The 13,654-nt window shown below is 50.5% G+C and overlaps 2 protein-coding genes across 7 annotated transcripts in view; both read left to right on the top strand.

The window, feature by feature from the left end:
• tmcc1a (transmembrane and coiled-coil domain family 1a) overlaps nucleotides 1-9,931 on the top strand; it is a 34,340-nt gene extending 24,409 nt beyond the window's left edge. For 3 of the 6 annotated variants that reach the window (XM_034537902.1, XM_034537899.1, XM_034537903.1), the window contains 5 exons: nucleotides 573-689; nucleotides 4,174-4,431; nucleotides 4,582-5,276; nucleotides 6,575-6,710; nucleotides 7,921-9,931. In XM_034537902.1, the coding sequence (XP_034393793.1) occupies nucleotides 573-689; nucleotides 4,174-4,431; nucleotides 4,582-5,276; nucleotides 6,575-6,710; nucleotides 7,921-8,235 (1,521 nt within the window). In that variant the 3' untranslated portion in view covers nucleotides 8,236-9,931. Of the gene's footprint in view, nucleotides 1-572; nucleotides 690-2,958; nucleotides 3,217-4,173; nucleotides 4,432-4,581; nucleotides 5,277-6,574; nucleotides 6,711-7,920 lie in introns of those variants that run through there. The other 3 variants (XM_034537900.1, XM_034537904.1, XM_034537905.1) reach the window with 2 other exon arrangements.
• Nucleotides 9,932-11,859: 1,928 nt separating this feature from the next.
• The window catches only part of plxnd1 (plexin D1), a 57,362-nt gene continuing 55,567 nt past the window's right edge, over nucleotides 11,860-13,654 (top strand). The window contains exon 1 of the mRNA XM_034537867.1: nucleotides 11,860-13,296. Within this exon, the coding sequence (XP_034393758.1) occupies nucleotides 12,082-13,296 (1,215 nt within the window). The 5' untranslated portion in view covers nucleotides 11,860-12,081. The remainder of the gene's footprint in view (nucleotides 13,297-13,654) is intronic.

Raw genomic sequence — 13,654 nt, 5'->3', positions numbered from 1 at the left:
CAAAAGCAACACGTTTACAACTCGGTCTTTTGTGTGAATTTAAGCACAGTTAGGTTAAATATGGAAAAGATTTGACACATGCATGTTTTTTGATAACTAAACTATATGCAGTCAGACTCCCTCCATGAAGGCACGTGCACCGCACGCTCACTTCTGCTCTGCCACACACACCGTGAACTATCTATTAAATAATACAGATAAAAAGACATCAGGATCACTACGTAATGCCACTTTCCGCTGCGTCAACCGCTTTCTGTTTGACTGCCGGGGGGGTCAAAGATCGAACCGACTAATCCGCAGTGTGAAGTTCAGCCGGTCCGACATGATTGGCTTTCGCTGCCTTTCCGAGTGATAAGGCCCGAGAGATACTCCAGGTATAAATGGAGAGAGGGCCGCTGGGAAAATACAAAAATGACTGTATACAGGAGGGGGAGGGGGGGAGATGGGTCACAGACGCCTCCCGACCCCGATTCCTACGTCCGCCATGGATCCTCTGGAGATAAGTCAGGTGGGAGAACCAGCACAGCCAGCCAGCCCACTGATGTGCTCTACCTGTCTACCGTACGTCACAGGGAATGTGTGAAGCTGTAGGGCAGAAAGAGCCCTCGAGTTACAGCCTCGCTGTCGCGTCGTCGGCACAGGAAACACGAGCTGACGTCACAGGAATGCGAGGCCTCACCACCAGCAAGGTACTGCACATTCATACGGATTGACCTTGAGCATACAGTAGTTTTGTTTTCCTGTGTCAAAGAAAAGAGAAAGAGATGTGTTTATATTCAAAACAATCGCAGCTCAACTGTGACTGCCGTGTTTACGCTAAATACTGTATTTATGACCGTTATATAAGCTGTAAGTCTTTTGCCCTCTAGGGGCTTATTTCATTCCTTAACATGTGGTGTAGGATTCTTCATCTTTTAACAATAAGCAGCAGTCAAGGCTGGAAACGGGGTTCAAATATCCCCTCGCCCCTGAACATGACGTGACAACAAATACATTAAACGGGAAGTAATGGAGGATTAAAATGGGGGGGGTTAAGAGAACCGATGAATCGCCCCAAAATATATCGGAATATATAAAAGTCCCCCGGCCCCACCGGTGGACCCGAGGTAAGTCGGGGTCTCACGGCTCTAACTAGCTTTACGTGGATCAGAGGCTGTTGCGCAACCTGGTCCACCAGCAGGCGGGCCCAGGGTTTTTGGGGGGACAGTGGGTGAGAACAGACTCTTTCCCGTGTGGATGCAGGAGGGGACAGGTTATTTTCTTACTGATAAAGTCTAATCTCTCACACACACACACACACACACACAAACACACAATTACAAGCACACACACTCAGCTCCCCTCATTAGGCTCCACCAGCTGCAGTGATGCAGAGCCTCTTCTTGCTCCAGTGGCTCAGCGGCGCTCTGTTAACGCTCGCTGCGTCGGGCCTAATCCTTCAGCTCGCCGTCTTTTTAATTACCTGCGCGATTAGCCGCGGTGAAAAAAAACAACCCACGACCGGTCGGACAGACGACACCGATCAATTTGTGAGCGTCGCTCTGCAGTGTGAGAACGAAGCAAGAACGAGAGCCTTAAAACGAGCTCCGTGGCTCCTCTCTGCTCAGAGGGAAGGTTTTTGATCAGTGAGAGGCCGTTGGTTCGATGCCAGTGTTCAGATCACTTCTTATCACAGCGTCTCAGAGCTCTCTATCTACTCTGCAGGGTACTCCGGTCCAAAGGGTTCAGCTCACTCGTCCTTTGCCCTCTTTATCTGCCAGATATCTTTTAGCCAGAGGGCACATAATATTCATTATTCAGATAACTATTAAACCCCTCTCCCCCCCCCCCCCCCCCCCCCCCCCCCCCTTCTTCTTGTGGACTGCTCTTATGGATTTGAAGCTATTAATACTTTGTTTATAGCCGAGAGCCGACCAGCGTCACCTCTCAGTTCTTCCTCTCTGCGCGGTTCTAGTTCCCGGATTCATTTGACCTCCTCAGCTGCCCGTCAAGAGGATTTGATGATGTACAGACTGACGAGCGCACTCAACACGTGTTTGGTTAATTGACTCGCGCCCGCCTTCTGTTAAACAATGTTGTGTGTGTGTGTGTGTGTGTGTGTGTGTGTGTGTGTGTGTGTGTGTGTGTGTGTGTGTGTGTGTGTGTGTGTGTGTGTGTGTGTGTGTGTGTGTGTGTGTGTGTGTGTGTGTGTGTGTGTGTGTGTGTGTGTGTGTGTGTGTGTGTGTGTGTGTGTGTGTGTGTGTGTGTGTGTGTGTGTGTGTGTGTGTGTGTGTGTGTGTGTGTGTGTGTGTGTGTGTGTGTGTGTGGCGTAGACGGAGAGGCTGGGAGTTGATGCAGTCTCGCATCACATCAGCGCCCTGAAGCCTCTTGTTTATCTCGATTTATAGGATTTCACTTCACACTCTGACTCTGATCCCTTTTTCATTTAATGCAATGTCTCTTCTTTTTAGTTTAGGGAGACTTTTAAAGGGCCAGTTCACCCCCAAATCAAATAAATACCTATGTTCCCTCTTATCTGTAGTGCTCTGTATCTACATTGAGTAGTCTAGTCAACAATAGGAGCTACACTTTCTACATTAAACGGTTCACAACGAGGTTTGTGGATTATCTGGGTCTTAATTGATTTTATTTATGTATAAACTGATTTTAAATATTGACATTCCTTCTGAATTCTTTTGGAGTAGACATACCAAGTACAACTACACCTCGTTTAACTTACATTGCTGGTGTATTACTCTAATTGTAGTAGCAGTTGTAGCCTCATAATACCGGTTATTATTATGAGTTGTCGTCATTTTCTCTTTATGTCTGTGAATGTCGCCTCTCACTGAATCTATGGCAGTAAAAGAAATGCTATTTCTGCTTCTGGCGAGCGTGATTGACGGCTGCCTGTGGCGCAGCTCAGAGGATGATGTCATCCCTCAGCTGTGAGGGGAGGGGCGAGGAAGGAGGGAGGGGGCGGGGCTTAGCGCTTGCCAGTTTACTGAGTTTTCAGGTGCGCCTCAACTTTCACAACAAAGCCGGGAGCGACGGCGAGACTCCCCCGAGGAACCGGCGAGGATTCATTTATTACGTTATGATGTTTTAAAATTTTTTTTTTTTTTTTTAACTTTAACGAAGCGCGAGGACGGACACAAACGCGCACAGATAGTCGTCACCTCGTGGGGCGGGGGGGAGATGCACTGGGAACAGTTCCTCCGTTTGACCAACGGAAAGGTGAGCGAGGAGTTATGAAAGGTGTTTATTTCTAGTTTGTAACGTTTGTCAGAAGGAATCTGTCCTCTAGTTGTGGGGTTGACTGCGCTGCCTGTCCCCGGTTAGTCATGGTGGTGTTGGCCATGCAGGTGAGCCACAGCTGCTTTTTTTGGTTTGTGACCTGTTATGGTAATAATGGCACGGATTACGGTTTATTTTGATCTGCGTGTGCTGTGGAGTTCAGCTGCTTGTTTTGTGTGCAAGAGGAGAAAAAACGTAGGAGAATATTTGTTTGATCCCCTCCCATCGGTGTCTCCCACAGAAATAATAATCAGGCTTGTGATTTGAAGATGCAGGTTCATAAGCTTCTTCGCTTGAGTTGAGTTGGATTAGGAAACCCAGTTTAGAAGGTTTCTTTGTGTTGTTTTGTTTTTTTTACACAAACACTGTGCGGCTTTTTGACTAAATCAGGTGTCTGAACAACAAAGACAAATATTCTTAATCTGTGAACAACAAAATCTAATATCCTGTCAATCGTGTCCTGTGTCGCCGCTCCCTGAACAAATAGAAGTGGAGATTAGGCTGATTCTGTCTCTTTTAACCAAAGAAAGAGGCTTACTGGCAGCTGTGGATTCACACTTATACACTTAAGTATTGAGCTTTGTAGGGATGGACTGACAATTTTTTTTTTTTTTCACTTTCTTTTCTTCGCAAACTCATTTTAAAAGTATGACATCATGCATCATCTTCCTCTTCATGGAAACTGACCATGAGTGCCCTTTTTGAAACGTCTCGTTCTTGCCATGCAGAAATGCAGAAGCCTTTTTTTTTGTTTCCACGTGTCAGCAAAATTACCCACGACAGGCAATTCACACTTTTTTTTCGACCCCCCCCTTTTCTTAAATGTTCCTCTTCAATCCCTCCTTCCCTCGTCTGTTGCCCTTACCCTACTTTCTCCCTCTCTTCCTACCTCTACAGATCGACCGGCTGGAAGTGAGCGGCCTCGGCCAAACAACCCTGGCTGTGTCGTGCGGGGCCGACGGTTCGTTCCCGGGGGCCGAGGACAGCACCCCCGACCCTCAGCGCACAAAGCAGGCGATCGCCCAGCTGCAGCAGAAGATCCTCAAGCTCACCGAGCAGATCAAGATCGAGCAGACGGCCAGAGACGACAACGTCGCAGAGTACCTGAAGCTCGCCAACAATGCCGACAAACAGCAAAGCACGCGCATCAAACAGGTGAGCTCCATGAAGCCAGTCAAACTTATTTCAAGGAGAAAACTAATCCTGGCCTTTGGATTACATTTGTAACCTTTTGATTCACTTTGTTTATCCCGATGGGGGAGGGAGGGAAGCCTCGCTAATCAAAACCCCTTCTGTGGCCGTCAGGTTTTTGAGAAAAAGAACCAGAAGTCGGCGCAGAGCATCCAGCAGCTGCAGAGGAAGCTGGAGCACTACCACCGGAAGCTGCTGGAAGTGGAGCACAACGGCATCCCGCGCCAGCCCAAGGATGTCCTGCGGGACATGCAGCAGGGCCTGAAGGACGTCGGCGCCAAGGTCACGGGCTTCAGCGAGGGCGTCGTGGACAGCGTGAAGGGAGGCCTCTCCAGCTTCTCCCAGGCCACCCACTCCGCCGCCGGGGCCGTCGTCTCCAAACCGCGGGAGATCGCGTCGCTGATCCGCCACAAATTCGGCAGCGCCGACAACATCCCCTCGCTCAAGGACTCTCTGGACGACCCCTCGGTGGAGGAGGGGGGCGTGGCGGGGGCCGGCGGACGCTCGCTGGGCGGCGCCGGGCACCACCTCCAGCCGAGTCCCAGGTACGGCAGCGAGGACGACTGCTCGAGCGCCACGTCGGGCTCGGCGGGGGCCAACAGCACCACGGGGGCCCCCGGGGGTCCGCCGAGCTCAAAGGGCAACACGCTGGAGAGGAGCCAGAGCTCCAGCCTGGACATGCTGCTGCAGGAGGTGCAGGAGCTGAGGGAGGGCCAGGCGAGGCTGGAGGAGAACCTCGACAGTTTGAAGAGCCACTACCAGAGCGACTACACGGTCGTTATGCAAGCGCTGCAGGAGGAACGCTTCAGGTACAGACGAGAACGTACAAGAGTGTGTGCATCATGTGTTCCTCAGGCACTTCCTGTGTGTCATCTATTCTTTTTAGAAACGTACTCCTGAATACAATACTGATGATTCATATTTCTGTGGTGATGTCATCTCTGGTGAGCTCTTTTATCAAAGCTGTAGATAAAACCAAAACCTGGAGCTCCTATCCATAAACATAAAACATAAAGGTGCGCATGTCGCGAGCTTTATGCATATTTTGAGTGTACCAGTGCTACTACAATGACTAACTTGCTTGTGACACACACACACACACACACACACCCACACACACACACACCTGAACAGTTTCCTCCAAGTACTTTGATCTTTAAGATCTTTGGTGTTATTTCGGCCCCTTTTTGTCCCGGCTCTGCTTATCTCGTCTCCGGCTCAGACGTCTCTGGGCAGCTCTTGTTTTGGGTTTGTCTGTGGGCAGTTGGCTTTAAGAAAACACACACACACACACACACACACACACACACACACACACACACACACACACACACACACACACACACACACACATTCCTCCCAGAATGTCCTGACAAGAGGGCACGAAGATTAAGAGGGCAGGACAATGGAGGGGAGCTGCTTACATAGCAAAAGAAACAGCAGCATTTTTCTCCCTAAAATGTCCACAGCCGTCTGAGTTTGTCCCGTTAGACCAAAAATAATAACAGAAAGACCACTAAGGGTTCTTTTTTCCAGCCTGCCTCCCGGGAATAATCATTCATAAACCAGCTAAATATCTATTCAGGGACTCAATCCATCGTTTCCATTACCAAGAACGGCCTAAAAATAATCGTACGGTTGACACGAATAACCGATGAGCCCGAAAAACAAATCCGCAGCCATTCCGACGATTGATTTGTGTAATTTTCTTATTTCAAAATCAAAGACTTTGTTGTTCGTGTTCACGAGAATGTTTATGGTGCCTGAAGTATTCAGTACAAATCTGTTTAAAAAAGACGAACATACATTTATTTAGTCCGATGTCTATTCTGGTCCGCCGCTCTCCATCCTGCCCAAAAAAAGAACCGTAGCGCCGTAATAGATCGCTCTGCTCCTGCCGGGCACCTCCCACTGGCCTCTCTCCGATTGGCCGGTTGGATCGGCAGATGAGTAAGCGCGCCCTGATCTCGTCAGGAGGTCCGAGTCATCGGTTCAGTCGGGTGCTAATTCCTGCTTCTAATTCCTGCTTCTTTCTTTTTTCTAAGCTAATTATGTCACTCACTCACTGTGTGTGTGTGTGTGTGTGTGTGTGTGTGCGCGCGCTCAGGTGTGAACGCCTGGAGGAGCAGCTGAACGACTTGACAGAACTTCACCAGAACGAGATCCTCAACCTGAAACAGGAGCTGGCCAGCATGGAGGAGAAGATCGCCTACCAGTCCTACGAGAGAGCCCGAGACATACAGGTCCGTCCCGCCAAGTGACGACGCCTTCAGTCACACGGCTCTGGTCACGTGACTCCTGATGAACACACACACAAACACTTCTGACATTTTTACTGACGCAAATAAGCCGCTAAGCACCCGAGTTTAATGACAGGGTCGTCTTTTGTCCACATGTGGTAGTTTTTTTTAATTTATTTCAAGTCTATTTATTTATTTCATTAATGCTCCTGTTAGCTACGATGAACGTCTTGAGTTTTTAATCCTTTGTTTGTTGTTTTTTTAAATGACGGTTTGTGCCCGTCGTTGTCTGTAAATATTCTCATCGTTCTGTGGTGGTGTTCATCCAGGCCGAGTGCTGAAGAGGGCTCAGCCGGCTTTAATTTGCTTTTGTAAGTAGTGCTAAGCTAATTAGGTCTGCTCAGACTGGACGTGGAGTGAAGGCAGTCTCGCTCGCGCATACACACACACACACACACACACACACACACACACACACACACACACACACACACACACACACACACACACACACACACACACACACACACACACACACACACACACACACACACACACACACACACACACACACACACACACACACACACACACACACACACACACACACACACACACACACACACACACACACACACACACACACACACACACACACACACACACACACACACACACACACACACACACACACACACACACACACACACACACACACACACACACACACACACACACACACACACACACACACACACACACACACACACACACACACGCCCTCAGGCAGCTGTACGGGCATTATCTAATTTGTCCATATTGACACTACACACAGGAAGATGAAGTCAGAGTCCAGTCTGTTTTCTCCACAACACAAGCATTTCCTCATTGACTCACATTGCTACTGTCCTTTCCTCGTTGTCCATCACAGCTTTGTGTGTTTCTTAATTTGTGTCTGCCGGCCTTAAAGTCTATTTAAAGTTCCCAAGTTGCCCCTTGGCTGCAGTTCTTGTCTCTGGCAGCAGGGGGCGGTAGATGTCCATGAAATATACACTTAGTGGCCGCCTGAGAAGTCTGATTCAGACACTTTCTACCTTAACTGAGATGATGATATTCATTCATTGCATTACACTAGGAAGTGTTTCATATTCATCCATATTTGTATATAATCCAGTAACGTTGCTGACATGATGTCCTTGCTCCTCCTCTGCAGGAGGCGCTGGAGGCGTGTCAGACCCGGATCTCCAAGATGGAGCTCCAGCAGCAGCAGCAGCAGGTCGTCCAGTTGGAGGGTCTGGAGAACGCCACGGCCCGGACCCTCCTGGGAAAACTCATCAACGTGCTGCTGGCCCTCATGGCCGTCCTCCTGGTCTTCGTGTCCACCGTGGCCAACTGCGTGGTCCCGCTGATGAAGACGCGCTCGCGCACCCTCTCCACCCTCCTCCTCATCCTCCTGCTGGCCTTCCTGTGGAGGAACTGGGACGCCCTGTCGGGGTTCACGCACCGCGCCCTGCGGCCCCCGGGGTGAAACGGGGGCGTGTCGGCGACCCCCCCACCCCCCCACACACACACACACACCCCAGGTGATGTAACTTTATCTGCGAGATCGCGCAGAAAGTTTTGAAGAGCGCGGCGACGACCCGCCGCCACTTCAGTTGCGTTCCCGAGCGCATTCGGACGCGGCATCGAGGAAAGAAGCGTCCGGAGCGGAGCTGAGGACGCTCGGGACTGTTTACATTTCTGGAAAAATGAACTATTCGTGTCGCTGCCCCTCAGGATGCAGCGTCGTACTTGTTTTTTCGTCCTCACGAGTTTTAATCACTTGGTAAATGTAATTATTTCTAATAATATTATTTTTTTTTAATCGCGTTATTTTTTTTATTCAGTACCCATGTAGCAGTGGGGGTGGGGGGGGACCGAGGCCGGCGATTTGCTCCAAAGGCCCCCCGCGGTCCACCGAATGTGATGATGTGACGATTTTTGCCTTTTTTTTTTTTTTTTAGGAAGAGAACTCTCGCCCGGCTGTGATTTGGTGGATTTTTAAAAAAAAACATTTTTTTAACCTTCCTGGGGAGCTGCTCCTTTTCTTTGCTGTGATGAAAATGTGTTCATACAGAACATTTGTGAAGGACCGGCCGTGACCTTCCAGAGTCACGGGAGGAACCGGACACCTTTTTGTGCTTCCTCACCATTTCTAACGCTTTTGACTGATTTCCTCTTTTTTTTTTTTCTTTTTTTTTTATTAAAAAGAGAAAAGGGAGATTATAACTGAAACACAAGAGACGGGAACAGGCTGCTCGCCATTGAAACGACACACAAACACACAGAGAACATCCCGGTTGTTGTTACGCGTCTGCCATATTTAACAACATGTGTGTGTGTGTATATATATATATATATATATATATATATATAATGACACACAAGCCCATCGTCTGAGTGAAATCAATTTGATGACGTCAGGTCAGGGAGGAGAGACCACCGGTGCTCATCCAGCTCCATCTGGATCACGATCCACAGCGCGACTCGTCTCCTCCTACAACTCGTGTTGTCCTCTTCATCCCCCGCGTGTCGTCTTCTCCGACCGCCTTTTCCTTCCTTTTTCTTTTTGTTCTTACGAGTGCACCGCCCCTCGCGGCGGTAACCACCCAGTGCCAAAAGCTCCGTCTACCCCGGGGGGGGGGGACGCCCGGAGGGTCCAAGCTGAGCGGAGGTGTTGCTTCCATTCAGACGTTTCATGACTGTCTCGCCTGGACGTCCAGGATGTATCTCATCCATTAGACTCTGAACACAAACTTGAATCCAGATCTTGTACAGTCCCTCAGCTCCATTGTTTTAATTTATTTCTCTCTCTCCGTCTCTCGTTAAGTCGAGGGCACAACAACACTTTAAAACAGTTCATTGTACATTTCATGCCGAGGAGCGGATTCCACTAACAGGTGGCGAGATGAATTTCTTCTGAGCCGTACAGCTGCACTTTAGCGCGCGGATAGATAACGTGCACGTCGGGCGGCGGCTCGAGGGAGCTCTTTCATGGAGGCTTTCAAAGGTCGTCGCTCTGAAGACGGAAAGACGGAGGACTGTCATCTCCGTCTAAGGATGAAACCCACAGGGAGGAACTCGCCCCATTTCTTGATTTTCATTGATTCCGTTTCCACCTCGCGGAGACGCGTTGAGAGGGGGCTGACCTTTGACCTTGCAGTAACATCTAATGATGTCGGGGGAGGGGCGTGGGAGGGGGGGGGGGGGGGGTTGTGTGCTGAACCACTCCAGTGCCTTCTGATGTCCTTTTTTGTAAATGTGGAATAAATAAAGTGCATTCCCAAACTAACTCGTGAGCGTCGCCTTTTAAAAGTGACTTGTTTTAATTCATGTTGTTGTTGTTGTTGTTGTTGTTGTGGTTGCATCTCTGCTTTAGAGGATTCATTTCTGCAGGATGGGCTGACGCTACACACATTTCGTGCTCCAAGTCTCCTCATGCAGGTTCCTCGTGTAGCCACTAGGTGGAGGTATTTAGCCTTGTATGCTCCTCCTCCTGCCCATGACTGAGACTCTTGTAGAGTTTGTGTGAATGGTCCTCGAGGAGGAGGAGGAGGAGGAGGAGGAGGAGGAGGAGGAGGCCTGAACACGAGGAGGTGTTGCACCTTATCAGGAAGGAAACAGGTTAGGTGGGAGGCCCCTTTAACCGCAGAGTGGTGGGCTACCAGGACAATGTTTTCATTACACACACAGGGGACACCACGTCCCCCATTATACTCACACACACACTTTATTATACTCACACACACACTTTATTATACTCACACACTTTATTATACTCACACACTTTATTATACTCTCTCTCTCACACACACACACACACACACACACACGTATAGATTAACTCCACTGAATGTCGCTTGATTGAGCAGCAGGCCGCAGCTCACCCGGTGACATCTGACGCGCACAGCTTTGGCCCCGCACCGAGCCTCATCCCCGCTGGAGCTCGCGTGCGCGTCCCAACCACGCGCGCACGGTGTTTTTTGGCAGAAGGTGTGTGTGGGGGGGGGGGGGGGGGGGGTTGCACTTTATCAGCGCGCTCTTCTTCTTCTACACCGCCAGATTTGATGCGCGTGGCTGTGCGCCAAGGTAAACACGGGGCGCACTTATCTGCCCCACTGAGAGGAGAGAGTGAGTTTACCCCCCCCCCCCCCCTCCCAAAGGTGTCCACAGTAAGTAAACAGGCGCAATCGATTGCGCACGATTTAGCATCGACTTTAATTATTGCGCGTGCTCGCCTGCGAACTGATTCATGCACGTGCGTCTGACACATCCGCGGTCATCCATTTCTATTCAGAGGTGTGAGCATATGCGCAAAAATAATGCTAACCATATTCGTGCATTTCTTAGTGTGGGTGGGGGTGCGCGCATGTGTTGCACTTGAATATTTATGAGGTAAAGAGCGCAAGAAAAAAAAGCTGCGTTGGATGGATTTGACTGTCAAAAACCGGAAAGGTGCGCGCTGGCGTGCCCATCTGGTAGCACTTTCACGCTGCTTACCGAGACCGTATGTGCCCAAAAAACGGAGCCCTCCGGATCTGCAGAACTAATCTGGGAGCCGAGGGAGTGGGGGGGGGGGGGGGGCAAAGGAGGTGGGACGGTGACCCGTCATTAACCCCAAAGACGAGCGGAACCACGCATGGAGGGGGGGGGGGGGGACTCATCAAGTGCCCCATGCAGGCGTCATGGTCACTACGACTTCATATGGCAGGATGAGCTCAAACATGGGACTCGTCACATTTGATCTTAGTTGGATCAGAATGACAAAAAAGTGTCATTCGGGTCAAATGACCTCTAATAAGTGAGACGCATCTCATAATTGTACAATTATAGACTCTTTCCTACTGTTCCCACTCTACGGTTCCCAGTAGAGTAGTACATGTTACTTAAATGTGTACTTTATTCGTGATTTATTCATAAATACATGTATATATAACCCCCCCCTTTCCCCCCAAAAAAATAAGTTTGATCGCCTCTGTGCTGGAATGGAAATATCCAGAAATTGCGCATTAAACAAATCAACAAATAACGACGTGTTCCCCCTATTGTTTAAAGATAAATAAATAATAAAAACAACCATTCTCAAAGAGGCAGTGTGGCTCTCGTGCGCCTCGGGAGAGGCTGCTGAGCTGCGCGGTGGGCAGAGAGAGGGACAGCAGGGGAGGCAGCCCGAGAAGGAAGCACGACTCTCTCATCGCGTCACTCTGGGTCCAGGCGCGGAGCAGGAAGCAGCCTCTTCCTCCTCGGGTTGTCGCAGTGGGAACAAACGCGCATCTCAGTCTTTGCTCGATGCACCCCTCGGCACAGGACACGCGGAAGCCGGTCAGAAGGAAACATGCCTCCTTCGGTAGCGATAGCCCTGCTGCTCCTCGGCGCCCTCCTGGCTTTGGAGACGCGCCGGAGCGCCAGCGCGCTGCACGTCCAACAGGCGTTCGCGTCTCCAAACCACACCAATAACTTCGCGGTGGACCCGGTGTCCCGGAAGGTCTACCTGGCCACCGTGAACACCGTCTACCAGCTGAACGGCACCTTGACCGTCGAGGTGGAGCAGAGCACCGGCCCCGTGGAGGACAACCTGTTGTGCCACGCGCCGCAGCTTCCGCAGGCTCCGTGCGAGCATCCCAAATCCCTCACGGACAACCACAACAAGCTCCTGAAGCTGGACCGGGACCAGGGGGTCGTGGTGGTCTGCGGGTCCGTGTACCAGGGCTTCTGCGAGCTGCGGAAAATGGGGAATATTTCGCAGATCGCGGTGGAGTTCCCGCACCAGGGCGAGAAGACGGTTTTCCCCAGCATGCTCAACATCGCCGCCAACCACCCGAACGCATCCACGGTGGGGCTCATCTTCAAGAGCCACGGGGGGAGCACCCGGCTGCTCGTGGGGGCCACGTACACGGGGGCCGGCACCCAGTTTTTCCCCAAGAACCACAGCAAGGAGGACCTGCGCTTCGAAAACACCCCGGAGATCGCCATCCGCTCCCTGAACATCAAGGACCTATCCCGGCTGTTCACCTATGACATTAACCCCTCCGAGGACAACGTGTTCAAGATCAAACAAGACGTGAAGACCAAGAACAAGCTGAACTTCGTGCACGCGTTCATGCAGAAGACGTATTCCTACATCGCCTTCAACAACGACGCGAAGATGGGCCACAAGGAGAGCCAGCCCAACAGCATCCTCGCCCGCATCTGCCTGGACACGGAGAACCCCCGAAAGCCCAGCGGGCCGGAGAGCAGGAAGCTCACGGAGTCCTACATCCAGATGCCGCTGCAGTGTGGATCTAACGGGAACATCTACAGCCGGCTGGTGTCCGTTTACTCCGCGGAGATCCAGGCGGAGGACGGGCGCGGCACGGAGCCCTACCTGTTCGGAGTGTTCACCAAGGCGGATCGAAAGTCCGCCCTGTGCGCCTTCAAGTTCGGGGACATCGACGAGGAGATCCGGCAGGGCCGCCGCAGCTGCTCCAACTTCCCCAGCAGCGACGTCCAGGTGCTGGACAGCGTCATCCAGGGCTCCGGGGCGGCCTGCATCCAGAAGGGGAACCTGGTGGTAAGCAATTCAAACAATATTGGACGTAAAAGTCTAATTTCTCAAAAACAATAATTGAGGTTTTAATGTTTGTTTTTTTCTTGGTGATGCATGAACACTTTATTAACCTCAACAACTATTTATTTCCTCCACTTTATATACATTATACATACATTATTAAGAAATGGATATGTCCTCATTGGACAGAGCCTGGAGAAAGATGCAGATTTACGCTTTAATGTAATTAATAAACCTGCAATAATCCTGCTTTCTTAGATCTTTATAGTTCAACATAAGCACGGCTCATAACTGCTGAATCTCTTTCCAGTTATCCTCGTTCGCCCCCCCCCACCCCCAGGCTCATGACTTTGGAGAGAGA

This window comes from Cyclopterus lumpus, chromosome 7 (genome assembly GCF_009769545.1).
Source record: "Cyclopterus lumpus isolate fCycLum1 chromosome 7, fCycLum1.pri, whole genome shotgun sequence".
In the NCBI taxonomy this organism is placed as follows: domain Eukaryota; kingdom Metazoa; phylum Chordata; class Actinopteri; order Perciformes; family Cyclopteridae; genus Cyclopterus; species Cyclopterus lumpus.
The sequence above is the reverse complement of the archived record's forward strand: the minus strand, read 5'-3'. Positions and strand labels throughout refer to the sequence as shown.